This window comes from Schistocerca gregaria, chromosome 3 (genome assembly GCF_023897955.1).
Source record: "Schistocerca gregaria isolate iqSchGreg1 chromosome 3, iqSchGreg1.2, whole genome shotgun sequence".
Classification (NCBI taxonomy): domain Eukaryota; kingdom Metazoa; phylum Arthropoda; class Insecta; order Orthoptera; family Acrididae; genus Schistocerca; species Schistocerca gregaria.
This window is the reverse complement of record NC_064922.1, coordinates 485,618,009-485,634,807: the sequence shown is the minus strand read 5'-3', so window position 1 is coordinate 485,634,807 and position 16,799 is coordinate 485,618,009. Positions and strand designations below refer to the sequence as shown.

The following is a 16,799-nucleotide window of genomic DNA, read 5'->3' as shown; positions in this document are numbered from 1 at the left end:
GCTATATTAGTTGGTAGTGGATGTATATACATATAATCCTTTTTGAATATCCAATAGCGTCAGATCAAATGAATGTGGAGGTCATGCAAAATGAGCTTTCAAACAACCCCTTGCGTCCTATACAGCAGTTGAGTAGAGTGTCATTTAACCAGTGACATACTGAATTATGCCAGTGAGATGGTGCACCATATTGCTGGGGAATAAAGTTTTGTGGCTGAGCTTCTTCCAGTCCAGGAAAAATCCATAGTTCTAGCACATCAAAATAAGAAACACCGGTTTCAGTCATTTCACAGAAAAAGTAAGGCCTACTAACTGCGTGCCAGGGTATGGAACAAAAATATTCCATTTAGAGGAGTCTCGTTGCAATTGTGCCATCTTGCAGGGACTTTTTTGACCCCCAGACACACACATTATGTATGTTCACATTTCCACTTAGGTGAAAAGTAGACTCATCACTGTAGATGACATGCTCTAGAATATATTCATCATCATGCAGCAACAATTTTTTTACAAAGTTGTCACTTAAATGGTAGTCTGCAGGCTTTAGAGCTTTTAACAACTGCAGATGATGACATATTTGCATGTGTTTCTTTAAAAGTCTCCATACAGACATCACTGGAATTGCTAATTCACGACTAACTTTCCAAACTGATTTCGTGGGGCTACATGCGAGAGACTCCCTCACTAGTTCAACATATTGTTTGGTCACTCTTAGTTGTCGAGTACTCTTTCCTATGTAGAGACAGCCGATGTCTTCAAACTGATGACACCATTGATGGATATTATCACTTGAAGGGTTACAATGGAACTTAGTACAAAATGTATTTTGTGTTGTAACAAGAGAGTCAGTCCTTGCAAAGCGTAAAATAAACCAGTCATCTTTGCTACTAGCATGTTCTAATAGCAGATACAGGAAACAGTACATATGTATGCACAAGGTACACAAACAGAACCGAGTTGTTCTTTTATTTAAAGTTTACTCATATGGTAATTGGAAGCTGAAAGTAAAAAATGCTATGAAGCTTCAAAACTCCCACATTAATTTTGAAACATTCAGTGTTGACGGGTATATTCTCGTCATGTAGAACTACCCGTACTTAATAAATATTCGAACACGCACTGAGAATATACTTGAATGGCTTATTGCTTGGAATTACAGAAAAAGAAGCACAGTTGCTATATGGGTAACTTGTAAACAACAAAAACCGTAACCAAGGAACAGAATTAACATAAAATCAAAAGTTATAACTCCAAGGAGTAGGAAACAACATTCTTCAGCCTTCCAAGCGGCGGATTTAAACTTGGCGGATCTCGCCATTCATTTGTTGCCGAGCAGGCACTGAATTTGCGACACAACTGTATCTATGGATGGCGCGAACGGGAGTAATGTGTGCGGATACAGTAGTCGATGTTTGCTTAACCCGCTACTTAACGCTCAAAGTGAGGTTATGAAATACCGTTTGCGATACAAGAAGTCGGAACATAATATCACAATTAACGAACAAGCATAACAACATTATTAATAGCCAAAGAAAACTTGGTAATGGATATTCTTGAAAAAGTTTGAACGGTAATCTGAATAAATTTGAAAACAACTATTTTTCTTGATGCATAGACCTTCCTTTTTTCCTAATAAAAAAGAATATTTAATGAAATCTCCTTCGTCAATTTATGTTCTTATTTAAATATTGTGCAGGCTTTGTGTTTGTCTAGTTACTGTAAAACAAAATAATTTTTCGTTTTCAGATAGCTGGCTTTTCTGGTGGATGAATGCTCAACGGAAAAAAAATCCATGTCATTGTGGAACCATTTACAATGTGTTAGGAAAACAAAGCAATGAATAAAGAGGAATATTCGAAACTAGTCTTCGGTTGTGACCAGTGATATAGGAAACATGCGACCATGGAGATATAATACGTAGAGATGCCGCTATAGACTTACGCTATTTGTTGTTTTGAAGCCAGCGTTGCCATATTAGACGACCCAAAACTTTAACTGACTACTGTTCATGAATGCTTCTTGATCATTTCTGCCATGTGCACAAGACAGTTTCTTTTAAACAGAAACTATTACTTTGCTTGTGTGAATGACACAGCATCGGGAATGCATTCTGAGACGTGTTTTTGGTTTGATATGCATACCGAGTTTTATTTTGTTATATGTTTCGAATGACCAGCCATTCTTAGAATGATTAGAACACCCATCAATTACGCGAGCTGATATTTTTGATCTAATTTCTTCCATAAGAAGATAATGTTCACGACAACTAACGCCACCGATGTCGGCTTCTAGCTTGTGACAGCTCCCCTTATCATACAGTTCCTCCATGCATGTGACAAACGTCGTAAGCAACATTGTGATTATATCGTGATATCAGTGATTTTCAAACTGGCTAAGCTGCAGATCAGTTTGTCAACACCACCACGTGTTTTACTTTCGCCTTCGTTGACTTCACCATCTCACAACCAGCCTGTCACCTTCCAACCAAACCTAGACTTTGGGCTATGCTACACCATATTGTGACGCCACAGTAGCCGATGACTAGTATCGAATACTCCTCTTGTTCTAAACCAAAATAATAAAGATTAAGAATATTCATAAGCACAACATCCATTACTATAATAAACGTAAGTGCGGCCTAACTAGGTTAACTTCTGATAACAGACGACGCCGTTCCGTACACCTGCATCTACATGAAAACTTTGTTTCTGAGTAACCATCATCTGACCTCCCGTTCTGTTCCTTTGACGGCCTGTGTGAATACCGGCATATGAGATGCATTTTGTAATATTTCGATATTTTGTTCAATTCCGTTCTGTCAAGTGCGAATGGCCCTTTAATTGCCGGAGAATTAGTTTGAAAAATCTGCAGAGCTAGAGGCATACTTAACGTTACCTACCTGGATGCGATGGTTGTATCTGTCTGCGATGATGAACTGGCCGATACGGTTGACAGCGACTCCGGCGAGGCAATCGAATTCGCCCTCACCGCTGCCGTAGCTGCCAAACTCCTTGACGAAGGTGCCATTGGCGTCGAAGACCTGTACGCGGTGGTTGCTCGAGTCTGCTACGACGATACTGTTGTCCGGGCCGACGGCAATGCCGCGAGGCCACGTGAAGTTTCCGGGCTCGCTCCCCCGACTTCCGATCTTAAACAGCTGGCGGCGCTTCTGCAGGTACTGGCTCCTAGGGGAGGTACCTGCCGCCGCTGCGAAACCTGTTGCAACATGCCAACACTGTGCTTAGGGGACTGGCTCATAACTGTTAATCTGTAGCTACAATATGTGTTTCTCGGGATTCCGCAGAGTAGGTGCACAGGATAGTCATGAACTTTTAACTATCATCTCGAACAAAATAAAGTTACATAATTTGTTCCTTGTTTGTTTGCATGGACATGTCTGCAGTCCTGGAAGCCTACGCACTGAAATCACCTCGCCGTAGTACTGCATCACGCCACTAGAGGTGCCAAAAGAAAATAGAGCAGTCCATTGTTAGAGTTCTACCACGATGAAAGACGGCAGCTCAGTTATGGGTGCTAACACTCAAGGTTCTTAAACGCGACGATTAGTTGTTTGTGGACTTAAGCTAAAAAGACACACACGATCACAGTAAAGGAACTGCCACACAGTATGTGGCAGAACAAATCGGGGGGATGTAAGGCAGAGACAACAAGTTGACCGATAAAATTTAAAGTAAGGCAAAATCGAGATATTCGTTAGGGAGTCAGGCGGAACGTTCTCGGCCTGATGGGGAAAATTTGTTATTTTTTATATAAAAATACACTAACTTTTAAACATTGTTACATTTAGGTCAAGACATTTCACGCATTTTTTCTTTTACTGTGAGTTGCTTTCACCCCTGAAATGCGACTCTGGAAGGTATGGAAAAGTACGACTCTAAGGCTGTAATAATCATTACAGTGGGTTCTAATGATTTTCATGACCCAAAGTTCTTATGATCGAGAACGTGTGCAAGTCAAAGGTGTCGAGACTGGTAAATAGCATAGCTGTTCCCACAATATATTCTTCAGATTCCACAGTTTTCCCTTTTCAAAGTACTTTTTATGTTCTGTTATAGAGAATTGGGCTATTATTACTTTGCAGTTCTTAATTAGTGCACAGATTTGCCCCAGAATTTAATACTGGAGATAATGGAGTGCGAGTAAGAAAACTGTACAAAACTGCACGTTTCAGTGTCAGAGACAGTGGAGATTACTCTTCTATTGAATTTAGCAGCATTCAGTTCCTGTACAAGATCTTGAGTGTGGTACTACCAAGAAAGGTTTGCATTTACCCTCAGTCCTAAGAATTTCAAATGGTCCACTTCATTGACTGGCGGCTTTTGGAAGTTTCGTGTTAGCAACTGAATTTGTTACTTTTAGTTGGAGTTGAGCGTTAAATTATTCTCATTCAGTGGAAGATTTAATATGAATTAAGAAAAGCAACGGACGTAGAACAAAACCGTGTACCGCCCCATACTTCACATGAACTGTTGTCAGATTAAAATGTTGTTGACTCTATTCTACAACCTTCTGCATTCTACTTTTCAGATGAGATGCAGTCATTGTTGACCTTCTTGTCAATTCCTACTTCGTTATTGTGCCACATAAAAAAACGCCCCCCGAACAGGCCATGAAAGCCCAACGGTACCGACCGGCCGCCGTGTCATCCTCAGACCATAGGCGTCATTGGCTGCGGATATGGATGGGATTGTTGTCAGCATACCGCTCTCCCGGCCGTATGCCAGTTTCCGAGGTCGGAGCAGCTACTTCTCAATCAAGTGGCTCTTCAGTTTGCCTCGGAAGAGCTGAGTGCACCCCGCTTGCCTACAGCGCTCGGCAGACCGGATGGTCACTCGTCCAAGTGTTAGCCCAGACGGACAGCGCCTAACTTCGGTGATCTGACGGCAATCGGTGTTACCACTGCTGTAAGGTCGTTGGCATTAAAAGAAACTTCACAGATATCAACGCCAGACCAGGAACTTCTCGCCCTCGTAAATATTCGGGTATTCCAGGAACGCAGACGTAACTGTAAATTGAGTGTCAGAAAGAAAAAAAAAAGGTAACAGAAGAGAGGATTTGTTACAGATTTATAACAAACGAAGAGGAACTCTTTCAACTCTGTTTTTAAGCTAAGAAGTTATAAAAATTAAGAGTTCAAGAACTACATGGTTGGAAGTCAATCACTGAGAAAAAGCAACAGTAATAAATAGGAAAAAAGAAAGCAAGAAGTGAAATGTAAGTTTTACGGAATACTAAATAATGAATATGAAGAAAAAGATATGTGGTATGTGGCTTTATAGTATCATCGAACAGTTCGTGGTGACCGCTGGAACATTTGTACATAATTTAGTCAATTGGCGGCCATTTCACTTACCTGCTGCTGTAGGGGAAGTGGGGGAGCCTGCCGGGTTTTTTTGATCGTCGTCAGAGCTTTCAATGCTGGCCGAATTGTGTCGGAGTGGCAGGCCGAGGGAGAGGCGTCGGGACGCCGACGTGGAGGATCCAGCGCCAGAGGCCAGAGAGGATCCGCTGCCGGAGGCACCATCTTTGCCGTCCTTGCCGCGGTTGCCATACTTGTTCTTCAGGTAGCGCGCCCACGAGCTGAGTGCCGCGCCATCCTTCTCACCGGACCTGTGGCGGGCACAAGTGTTGACACTTAACAGTGGTCTACCTCACTACAGAATTAGCACTGTGAGCTCCTCTGTCTAGTGGATACATTCACCAGTATAATGGGTGTGAAATGCTGATTGTGACTAGTAATATCAGTTTCGGTTAGTTTCTTGACTTGCAGATTTCATTAACTCAAAAGTTAGCACTCCGAATTAAAAAAAAAAAAAAAAAAAAACTGGTAACCCTCTGAAGACATCACACTATCATAGTGTACCACCGCTCTTAGACTTTATGATGCCTTCAGTTCGGCAAGCAAGATATACCATAACTTTCACCTGATAGGCAATACCCAGTTGAAGTCACTCAATGAATGGATCCCAACGAGATCTCAGATAGTATTGATGTTGATTGCTACTTTTCACCAGCCGTTCCAAATGGTCCCAGGCACATCCTCTGTGATTCACCGCGACAGTCCAGATGAGATAGTGTGGCTTTGTGTTCGTCAAACCAGGAACGTATGTGTGCTGCACCGTAAAAGCAGCTATTTTCATCTTGGAAGACGGGAATATACACAGCTTACTCGTCGCGAAGATTGAAAAGAAAGGGCAGGACACGGTCACCGGCAATGTAGAGACGAGTTTCCAGGTTTACGTAAACTGTAAACGTGATGGGCCCAAATCACGGTATGAAAAATACCCCCAAAACATTACAGAATCACCTTCGATGTGAACTAAGGATACACACCCCGCCTCATTGGGCCACCAGTGCACTTGATGCATTACAGTATTTGTAGAAAAACAACACCGCCCCTCTTCGGACCTCTCTAGACACCTCTAGTCAGCTAATGTCCAGTTTCTGCATTGCTTGGCCCACTGAAGTGCAGATTCGTGTGCCACACTGAGCAATGGGCCGATTCGAGCTATCCTTTGCATGCTGTTCCCTTCGCAGTTTTCGCTCGGAAAATGCTTGAGACCGACCTACTTCACTGGCAGCAGCATTTCTGGTCATGTTTGAAACGAATTGCCATTGGCGATATGTGAGACCCATCTCTGGTTCCTGTTAAGTAGGATCCTTTTCCCAACACTGTGTCCATGGCTGTGAGTAGTACACCATTTCTTATGTACACATCGGACGGTCTACGTTGATACACCGACAATTCGGGCAATTTCAACCGTCAGCGGTACGACCTAATACGATAGCCCCACCTACCAGTCTGTGATGTGTCGACGTCGACCCAAATTACCGATCTGCTTCAGTTCAATAGTAACGCACACAAACACCACATCTCTGGCATGACTTACATCAGCGGTGAAGAGTCACATGATCACACGGTGTCAGTTCTACAGAATGTACAGCGCACGAAAGCGACCAGTCCTCTGTTTTGAGTGGGTGACTAATATTTTGTCTTTGTAAGCTTACGATTTGCATAATGCTTCAGGATGTAATTTTTGACTATTTTTGTAGGAGTATTATTAGTGCCCCTGTTGAACTGCGCCATTAAAACAGAAGACGTAAAACAATTTCGAACAACATTATGAAAAGGATAGCTGTTACTCACCATGCGAGATGCTGAGTCGCAGACAGGCAAAAAAGATTGTCAGAAAAGGAGCTTTCGGCCCACAAGGCGATAATCGGAGATAGAACATAAATGCACCTCACAGACACATGAGGCAACAGCAGCCAGAGATTGGGGTCATGTGTGCGTGACTATGTTTTTCATAATATTGTTACATTCCATCCTAGATTTTCCATTATTAAAATGATTTATAATTAGATAAGTAACTCTGTATAAGACAAGGGCAGAGCGCTTTGACCTGGAATGTAACAGCAACTAACACAATCACATCATGCGTCCATATGTACTCAGACGTCTGGTGTCACTCGACAAATTGTTCCTCTTCCCTTTCAAACGGCGCACCTCCGTAGTCAAGATTGCAAACACGCGGAACAACAGTAGTCAGTTCGTATCCGGGTGGTGGAATAATGTTTGTCACGAGTATCTGGAAGGCGCTTAACGTTTCATATTTCGAATCGTCGAGCAAAAGACTGTGACAATATTCAGACTGTTGTCTACGAGGACCTGTTCTTCGAGAAACTTTGAAGAAAATTTGTCAACAGCCTCACAAACAATTTCCTAAACGAGGGGAGGCGTTCTTTCATTAACTTCTCTCTTACAGTGAAACATGGGAGTAGTATTTCAACCCTAAGATCAAACACAGCAATGTAGGGCCGCAAAGGTTGACCGTTAAATCGACAAAACCGCAGACGTCTGCCGGAGAGGTGCTTATAACAGGCATCTGGGAATTAAAACGTGGATTATTTTGAGTAGTTAAAGCCTAATATTATTCCAAATTTCTGTTAAGGTGCTGTGCAAAATGCCCGAAGACATGCTGGGGAAAGGAAATGTTCTCCACGATTTGGCACGTCCTTATTTTGTTTGGCTTTGATTTGGTGGTCGCAGTCATTCCCTCTTGTGACGTCACACTAGTCGGCTTGTCTGCCACACTTCGTGAACGTTCGGCTCCGTCCAGAGCACACGGGAAATCAAAATTTAATTGAAAAGTTATATAGTTGAAAAGTTTTGTCGTGTGCTATCGAGAACTTCCAAACACTTAAACACGCAGTCAAGAATTACTAACTTTGTCTGAAATAGTTACTCGCTCCCCGCCAGAGATGGCTGCTGGCACTAGTAAGACCCACAGTGTCACGTGCTGTGACATACGCACCACGGCCTGTCTCTCTCGTGGGCCTCGCTTTTAGCAGTATTATCACTCTTTTGGACCTCTTCAACAGAACGTAGGAGAATGACAACAGCGCACGTGATTTCTGCTTTAATGGAATTCTTAAATTCCAGTAGTGATGACATCAATGCGAAGACAGTGAATTAGTGATTGAATATTAAAATAATCTTTGCTTATGAATGTATCGACTTCTTTTAGCGAGGTACTAAGACGAGTTCAGATCAAGTCAAACAGACTCCACTGTGCTCCATCTTTCTGCGGCGACAAAAAAATGGCTTTAAAGCCTGTGTCTCTTCCGCAAGACGTCTGAAATTCACATACAGTATGGATCTCTGAACTATCACTAATGATATCAAATATCTATTCTTCATTCTGATTGGGTCCAGTGTTGTAGTATTTATTTTATTTTGTTTTGTTTTTTTACTGTGGGAAATTTTCATGTTCACAAACAGCTTCAGACTTACGTCTCAGGAGTTCGTGGCGACACATTTAGATATACACATATTTTTGTCTGCAATTAAATAATGTATCGACACCAATTCAGTGTAAGACCAAAGTAATTCAAAGCAGATGAACAAATATGTATTTTTGTTGTTTTTAAATTTAATTCTAACTGATTTTCATGTTCTCTAGCAAAACCGAGCAAAATTCCAATTGTATTGAATCTATGGTGGTACCAGCAGAAAACAACAACTAATTTTAAGTGAAAATGCTTTTTAGGCACTGTTACTCGAAACGAAAATGTGAAACTATACAGATTAACTGTTTTGTTATTTGTGAGCGAACTATTTATCTTAACGGCTGATTTTGATCAAATCGAAACGTGCACCTGCACATGTTATTTGTTTTGCCCTTGCTGTGATATGGAATGCGATAAACTGTACCTGTTTATAGTTTGAGCATAACGACTGGTCACTGGTCAACGTCCACTTCGGGCTACGTAAGGCCATCCAGATGCTGGAGTAGAATCCTTGATTTTGGGACCACATATGGGGCAGGTCCTTGTCGGTTTGAGCAACTGTTTGGCCCCACGTCTACATCTACATCTACATTTATACTCTGCAAGCTACCCAACGGTGTGTGGTGGAGGGCACTTTACGAGCCACTGTCATTACCTCCCTTTCCTGTTCCAGTCGCTTATGGTTCGCGGGAAGAACGACTGCTGGAAAGCCTCCGTGCGCGCTCGAATCTCTCTAATTCTACATTCGTGATCTCCTCGGGAGGTTATAAGTAGGGGGAAGCAATATACTCGATACCTCATTCAGAAACGCGCCCTCTCGAAACCTGGGCAGTAAGCTACACCGCGATGCAGAGCGCCTCTCTTGCAGAGACTGCCACTTGAGTTTGCTAAACATATCCGTAACGCTATCACGCCTACCAGATAACCCTGTGACGAAACGCACCGGTCTTCTTTGGATCTTCTCTATCTCCTCTGTCAACTCGACCTGGTAAGGATCCCACACTGATGAGCAATACTCAAGTATAGGTCGAAGGAGTGTTTTGTAAGCCACCTCCTTTTTTGAGGGACTACATTTTCTAAGGACTCTCCCAATGAATCTCAACCTGGCACCCGCCTTACCAACAATTAATTTTATATGATCATTCCACTTCCAAATGTTCCGTACGGATATTCCCAGATATTTTACGGAAGTAACTGCTACCAGTGTTTGTCCCGCTATCATATAATCATTCAATAAACGATCCTTCTTCCTATGTACACGCAATACATTACATTTGACTATGTTAAGGTTCAGTTACCACTCCCTGCACCAAGTGCCTACCTGCTGCAGATCTTCCTGCATTCTGCTGCAATTTTCTAATGCTGCAACTTCTCTGTATACTACAGCATCATCCGTGAAAAGCCGCATGGAACTTCCGACACTGTCTACCAGGTCATTTATATATATATTGTGAAAAGAAATGCCGGCCGCTGTGGCCAAGCGGTTCTAGGCGCTACAGTCCGGAACCGCTGCTGCTGCTACGGTCGCAGGTTCGATTCCTGCCTCGGGCATGGATGTGTGTGATGTCCTTAGGTTTAAATAGTTCTAAGTCTAGCGGGCTGATGACCTCAGATGTTAAGTCCCATAGTGCTCAGAGCCATTTAAACCATTTTTGAGAGGAAATGGTCCCATAACACTCCCCTGTGGCACGCCAGAGGTTACTTTAACGTCTGTAGACGTCTCTCCATTGAGAACAACGTGCTGTGTTCTGTTTGCTAAAAACTCTTCAATCCAGCCACATAGCTGGTCTGATATTATTCCGTAGGCTCTTACTTTATCAGGCGAGAACTCGCCTGCAGAATGCTTGCGCAGTGGAAGTGACAACACAGTGGGAGTCAACAATATCAGGCTCCCAATGGTGTATTGCTGGTGGCAAAAAGTCCAAGCTACTATCTGTCATGTGCCCGATACTTACACTGAGGTGACAGAAGCCGTGGGATGACGATATGCACACGTACAGATGGCGGTAGTATAGCGTATACAAGGTATAAAAGGGCTGCGCTTTGGCAGAGCTGACATCTGTACCCGTGTGATGTGAAAAGGTTTCCGACTTGATTATGGTCGGACGACGGGAATTAACAGACTCTTAACGCGGAATGGTAGTTGGAGCTACATGCAATGCATGGTACATTCCATTTCGGAAATCATTAAGGAATTCAATATTCCGAGATCACAGTGTCAAGAGCGTGCCGTGAATGCCAAATTTCAGTACCTCTAACTACAGAAACGCAGTGGCTAACGGCCTTCACTTAACGACCGAGAACAGCGGCGTTTCAGAAGGGTTCTCAGTGCTAACAGACTAGTAACATTATGTGAAATAACCGCAGAAATCAAAGCGAAATGTAAGACGAATGAATCCGTTAGGATAATGCGGCGAAATGTGGCTTGATCAGACGACCGACGCGAGTGTCTTTGCTAACAGTACGACATCACCTGCAGCTCCTCCCCTGTGTTCCGTGACCAAATCGGTTTGTCCTTAGTAGACTGGAAAATCGCGGCCTGGTCAAATGAGTCCCGATCTCGGTTGGCAAGAGCTTGTGGTAGGGTTGAAGTGTGGCGCAGACCCCACGAAACCATGGTCCCCAGTTGTCAACAGGGCACTGTGCAAGCTGGAGGTGGCTCCATAATTGTATGGGCTGTGTTTACATGAAATTGATTGGATCTTTTGTTCCGAGCGAACCGATCATTGACTAGAAATGGTTATGTTCGTCTGCTTGGAGACCATTTGGAGCCATTAGTGGACTTCATGTTCCGAAACAAAGATGGAATTTTTGTGGATGACAATGGGACTCCCGGGTTCCCAGGTTCGATTCCCGGCGGGGTCAGGGATTTTCTCTGCCTCGTGATGGCTGGATGTTGTGTGCTGTCCTTAGGTTAGTTAGCGACAACACTTTCGGGAGGCTTAGAGGCAGCATGGCTCAATATTTCTGCAGGGGAGCTTCCAAAGACTTGTCGAGTCCATGTCAGTTCAAGTTGCTGCACTACACCGCTTTAAAACGGTTCAGATGGCTCTGAGCACTATGGAACTCAACATCTACCGGACGGAGTGGCCGAGCGGTTCTAGGCATTACAGCCTGGAACTTCGCGGTCGCTACGGTCGCAGGTTCGAATCCTGCCTCGGGCATGGATGTGTGTGATGTCCTTAGGTTAGTTAGGTGTAAGTAGTTCTAAGTTCTAGGGGACTGATGACCTAAGAAGTTAAGTCCCATTATGCTCGGAGCCATTTTAACCAGTTTTGAACTCAACATCTGAGTTCATCAGTCCCCTAGAACTTAGAACTACTTAAACCTAACTTACCTAAGGACATCACACACATCGATGCCCGAGGCAGGATTCGAACCTACGACCGTAGCGGTCGCGCGGTTTTGGACCGTAGCGCCTAGAACCGCTCGTCCACTCCGGCCGGCGCACTGCACCCGAAATAAGGACGATATCAAGAGGTCTCGCAATATTTGTGTCACCTCAATGTAAATCTGACTATAGGAGTTATGAGACTACAATCAAACGCTTACCCTGAGGCACCAGAGCCGGAGGCGCTCGGCCGTTCGGGCGAGTTCTCGCGTGACTTGAGCGCGTGGGTGGAACGGCTGCGCGCCAGGTCAGCTGTGGACGAGCCGGCTGCGTAGCGCGACGGCAGGTAGGAGGCGGGCATGCCGGACGAGGTCGGCGACGAGGGGCTGTCGTCCTGCTCGTCCTGGTCGTCGCCGCCGAAGTTGTGCGTGCTGCGGCTACGCGCGAGCCGTGACCGCCGGTCCTTGAGCGCGGCGTAGCGCGACCGCCCACTGGGGTACCTGCTGGAGGAATCGTCGGCGCCAGCCGCCGCGGAGGCGGTGCTGCTGCTGCCGGCGCCGTACTTGCGCGAGTCGGAGTCCTCCTCGGGCGAGAGCGCCGCCGAGCTCTTGCTCTTGTTGAGGAATCGGCTGGTGTAGCCGCTGCTGCCGTACCGGGAGGACGGCGTGTCGTCTTCTTGCTGCGCGGCCCTGCTGCGGCTCAGGTACTTGCTGCCCGTCTCCTCTTTATCCTTGTCCTTGTTGGCGCCGTAGCGGTAGCTGGGAGTCGACGACGCGTCGGTACTGTAGCGCCGGTAGCCGGCGGTGGACGAGCCGCCTTCGTCGCGGCTGTCCCTCCTCCTCGACGAAGTAGCGGGGGCGTCCGACGTGTCCCGCGCGTTCGCACTGCGGGCCAGCAGGGGTCCGATGTCCGTGCGGTCGACGGCGCGCGTCGACGACGACGACGTCGACGCCGGTTCCGCTGTTTTCTTCTTCGCCGCCTCGTCCTCCGACTCTTCTTCGGATTCGGTCTCTTCCGAGTCGGAGCTGGTCTCCGTCTCCTCTTCGTCCTCGTCCTCCTCCTTCGTGGAGGAGGCTGCTGCAGCCGCGGCCGCAGCCGCTTGCTGGCGGTTGGCGAGGAAACGGCTCTGGAAGCCGCCAGAGGCGCCGCGGCCTCGCACCGTCGAAGTGCCGCCACTGTCTGCTCCGGCAGAGGCGGCGGTGCTCGCCGGTGCCGTGGTGCGCACGGGGGAGGCAGCGGCGCTGGAAGACGACTCGGAAGACGTGCTGGATTCCGAACTCGCCGACCGCACCGCCGGCTTCTTAGTACCGGCGTCGGACGTCCTGCGCCCAGCCCCGGTCGCCGTTCCCGTGGAAGTCTTGCGCTGAGCCGATGTGGTCGTCGTGTTGGCGCCTGCGGCCGAAGACGTGTCGTCCGATTCTCCGTCGCTGGTCGCAACCTGGTATTCCAGCAAGAGTCACTATCTTCGCTCTTTCTCTCAGTTCTCCTCCTGGGGCCGTCTTTTAATGCATGTCCGACCTACAGCTCCCCGATATGAAAAATCTCGCTTACACCACAGAGAGAGTAATGCGGCTAGTGAAGCTTGTCGTATTTCGGAAAGCTTCAGTAAATTCCTAATCAGAAAATGACTGTCTATCAAGAGCTTCAGGCATGAATTTCCATGCTCTGATGAGTATTCCAGGGAATTCTCAATAATACTGGATATTTTTTCAACAGGAAAAATACAGATAACTGTTTCCAACCTCGTAACTTCAACAAAGAATCCACGGGAAGTATTCTTTGTCAGGAAACATTAACAAGGGAAACTACACTGTTCGGAGAGAGGTCGCTGTCAGCAATGCCACCGAAGATCATAATGTGATATCGTTAGTTATTAGCTGGTCATCTGCTACAGGAATGGACTGTAGGGGGAAGACAGGATTCACAGGCAAGTAAACACTTCGCTTAGTCATATCATAGCATTTGACACAATGATTGTCAGCCATACAAGCACAGTGTGGAGAAGAATAAGGAAACTACGCACGATAACGAACAGATCTCTGCGATCATTAACGTTATATTGACAAAACGGTATTAGTCCGAAGAACTGTTACTGTACAACAACCTGTAAGTTAACATGGAATTAAAAACAGCCCCAGGAGAAAAAAAAAACTTTTGAAAAATATTGGACACAGACAAAAAATTTAAAAATCAGCTATGAAAAACATCTAAATATAAAATTGTTACAAAGCTATTAATAATTAATTAGTTTGCTAAGAATTGTAAAGAGTTTTATACACAACAATATATATACAAACTTAAACACTTAAGGGACATGTAGCTCATTTTAGTCATGACAACACACTCCTTTCTGTCAAGCGACGGACTCAGTAACAGACTCTAATTGTCTCGCGTTATTACATCATGCGGAAGCATTACCACAGAATATACGACATATTCTTGTGAGGTGAAATAGTTTGTTAAGGAATGGTAGCTAAGCAATAAAGTACACGTTTGCATTGCTTCAGCTGTAGTTCTTATCATGTTTCTTACAGGTCCGAAATAGACGCCTAGAAAAAGAGAAATTGAAATTGGGAAGTTCTGAAATTCAATTTAAACTGCATGTTCACGTTTGTTACGTCATCTGGCCTAAGCATATAGACCTACTGTCCTATTAGGACTATAGTCTATATAAGGGAATAAAAGAATACTTAGCAGTTTTATAGGGCACACTGGCTATTTCATGAGATGAGAATGTCTTATGTGCCTAATGTGCAAAGCATCACTCTGAACTTAATTTTTTTAATCAATTGTGTGTTACGGAAATGTAAAAAGGTGTTTGAGGACTTTAAACTTGTTAGTGCTGAACTGGCGTCATTTGTGCTCTAGGGTGACGTATTCTTAATTTCTTCCCGCTTAGACAACGTTTAATGCCAGGTTAGAAGAATCACCATTTAGTTCAGTTTGAGTGGATGTGCTAGCGTGCTATCATCACACATAACAAAAGTAATTGGTGATACTGTCATTCGGCTTCCTAAGGTTACAGTTCACCTAATAGCAGTTCTCTCACTAATTATTGCTTTCTTTTCATCACAGCCAATCGGTGAAAAGTCACACGAATGCAACGTAAGTTAGTACTCCAACAGGCGAATATATACGCATTTCACTGGTACAACTTAGTAAATGTGCAGTATGTGAACGCTCACAAGCCTAGAAGTATGTTATCGAAAGACGTCCTTTTTTTCGCTGGCATACTAGTGACGTAGGGAGGTCAGTCCTCAGTTCCAAATAAAGTCTTAATGAGGTTGTCCTCGGTAGTGAGGGAAATGTTGAAAACGGCAATCGCTTCCAAACTTTTCCGATTGGGATTCCCCTTACCTAGCTGTAGCTCCCTATTTTCTGCCTGAAAAGGAGGCAGAATTTCACAGTGCCTCGCACTATCCACTCGATTAGGGATTAAAATGAGGGAAAAGAAAATTTGTCCAATATTTGTAGCACAATAGAGAAATACTTGTCGATCGGAGATCGCAGTTTAGACCTCGTGAGAAAAATAACCGTTCCTCGAGAGAGGTACGGCTGGTGTGAGGCCGGCCACTCAGCGAAGCACGCTGAGGCCGGTGTTTGGGGCCTCCCGGCCGCCGAGGCCGATCTATAGCCACCAGTCGGGCTGGCCGTCCTCTGGCAGCTCGGGGCTGCTCACCTCTTGCACGGTGGCGGGCGGCGTCCTGCGCGCCTGGTCGGTCGAGGTGGAATCCTCGCTGCCGGCGTCGGTGCTGCGCTGCTGCTTGAGCGCCGCGACGCGCTCCGACTGCGGCCTCGGCGACGCCGTCGTGGTGGTGGTGGTAGTGGTGTCGGCGGCCGCGGCCGTGGTGGCCGCCGCCTCGACGCCGCTGCCGGACGCCTTGTTCTGCTTCTTGATCTTGGATATCTCGTCGTCCTCGCTGACCTGCCGCGAGGCGGGCGCCCTCCTGGCGGGCGCGGCGGCCGCCTTGGGCGCGGCCTGCGGCGCGGGCGCGGGCGCCGGCGCCGGCTCCTTGTCGCGCTTCTTCCCGCGCTGCTCGGACTCCTGCAGCCGCTTCATGACGCGCGGCGAGTCGAGCAGGCGCGTGATGCCGCTGAGCGGGCCGCGGGACGCGTCCTCCGTGTCCAGCACGCGCTCCCGCTCCTTGCCGTGGTGCGCCGGCCCTCCGCCGCCGCCACCGCCGCCCCCGCAGTCGCCGGAGAAGCGCACGGAGCGGCCGCCCACGCCGACGGCGTCGTTGTCAGAGTCGCCGTCGCCGCCCCCGAGATGCCGCGACGCCAGCCGCGAGCGGTAGCGCCGACTGGCGCGCCCCCCGCTGCCGCCGCCCTCGTCGTACTCGTAGTCGCCACCTCCACCGCCGCGGCTGTAGTCGTCGCTGCCACGGCCGTACCTGCAAGTAGTTTTATTTTATTTACAATGAATCTGGGTGATGCTCCATACAACGAAGTACAAATTCAGAAACGTGAGCAAAAACGTGGTTACATTATACACTACTGGCCATTAAAATTGCTACACCACGAAGATGTACTACAGACGCGAAATTTAACCGACAGGAATAAGAGGCTGTGATATGCAAATGATTAGCTTTTCAGAGAATTCACACAAGGTTGGCGTCGGTGGTGACACCTGCAACGTGTTGACATGAGGAAAGTTTCC

General features: G+C 46.3%; 1 protein-coding gene across 4 annotated transcripts in view; it reads right to left on the bottom strand.

The window, feature by feature from the left end:
* Positions 1 to 16,799, bottom strand: part of LOC126353951 (protein lingerer) — a 271,329-nt gene that overhangs the window by 16,740 nt on the left and 237,790 nt on the right. For all 4 annotated transcript variants that reach the window (XM_050003247.1, XM_050003249.1, XM_050003246.1 and 1 more), the window contains 4 exons: positions 15,822 to 16,533; positions 12,364 to 13,580; positions 5,375 to 5,631; positions 2,900 to 3,216 (listed from right to left, as the gene is read on the bottom strand). In XM_050003247.1, coding sequence (XP_049859204.1) covers positions 2,900 to 3,216; positions 5,375 to 5,631; positions 12,364 to 13,580; positions 15,822 to 16,533 — 2,503 coding nt within the window. The remainder of the gene's footprint in view (positions 1 to 2,899; positions 3,217 to 5,374; positions 5,632 to 12,363; positions 13,581 to 15,821; positions 16,534 to 16,799) is intronic.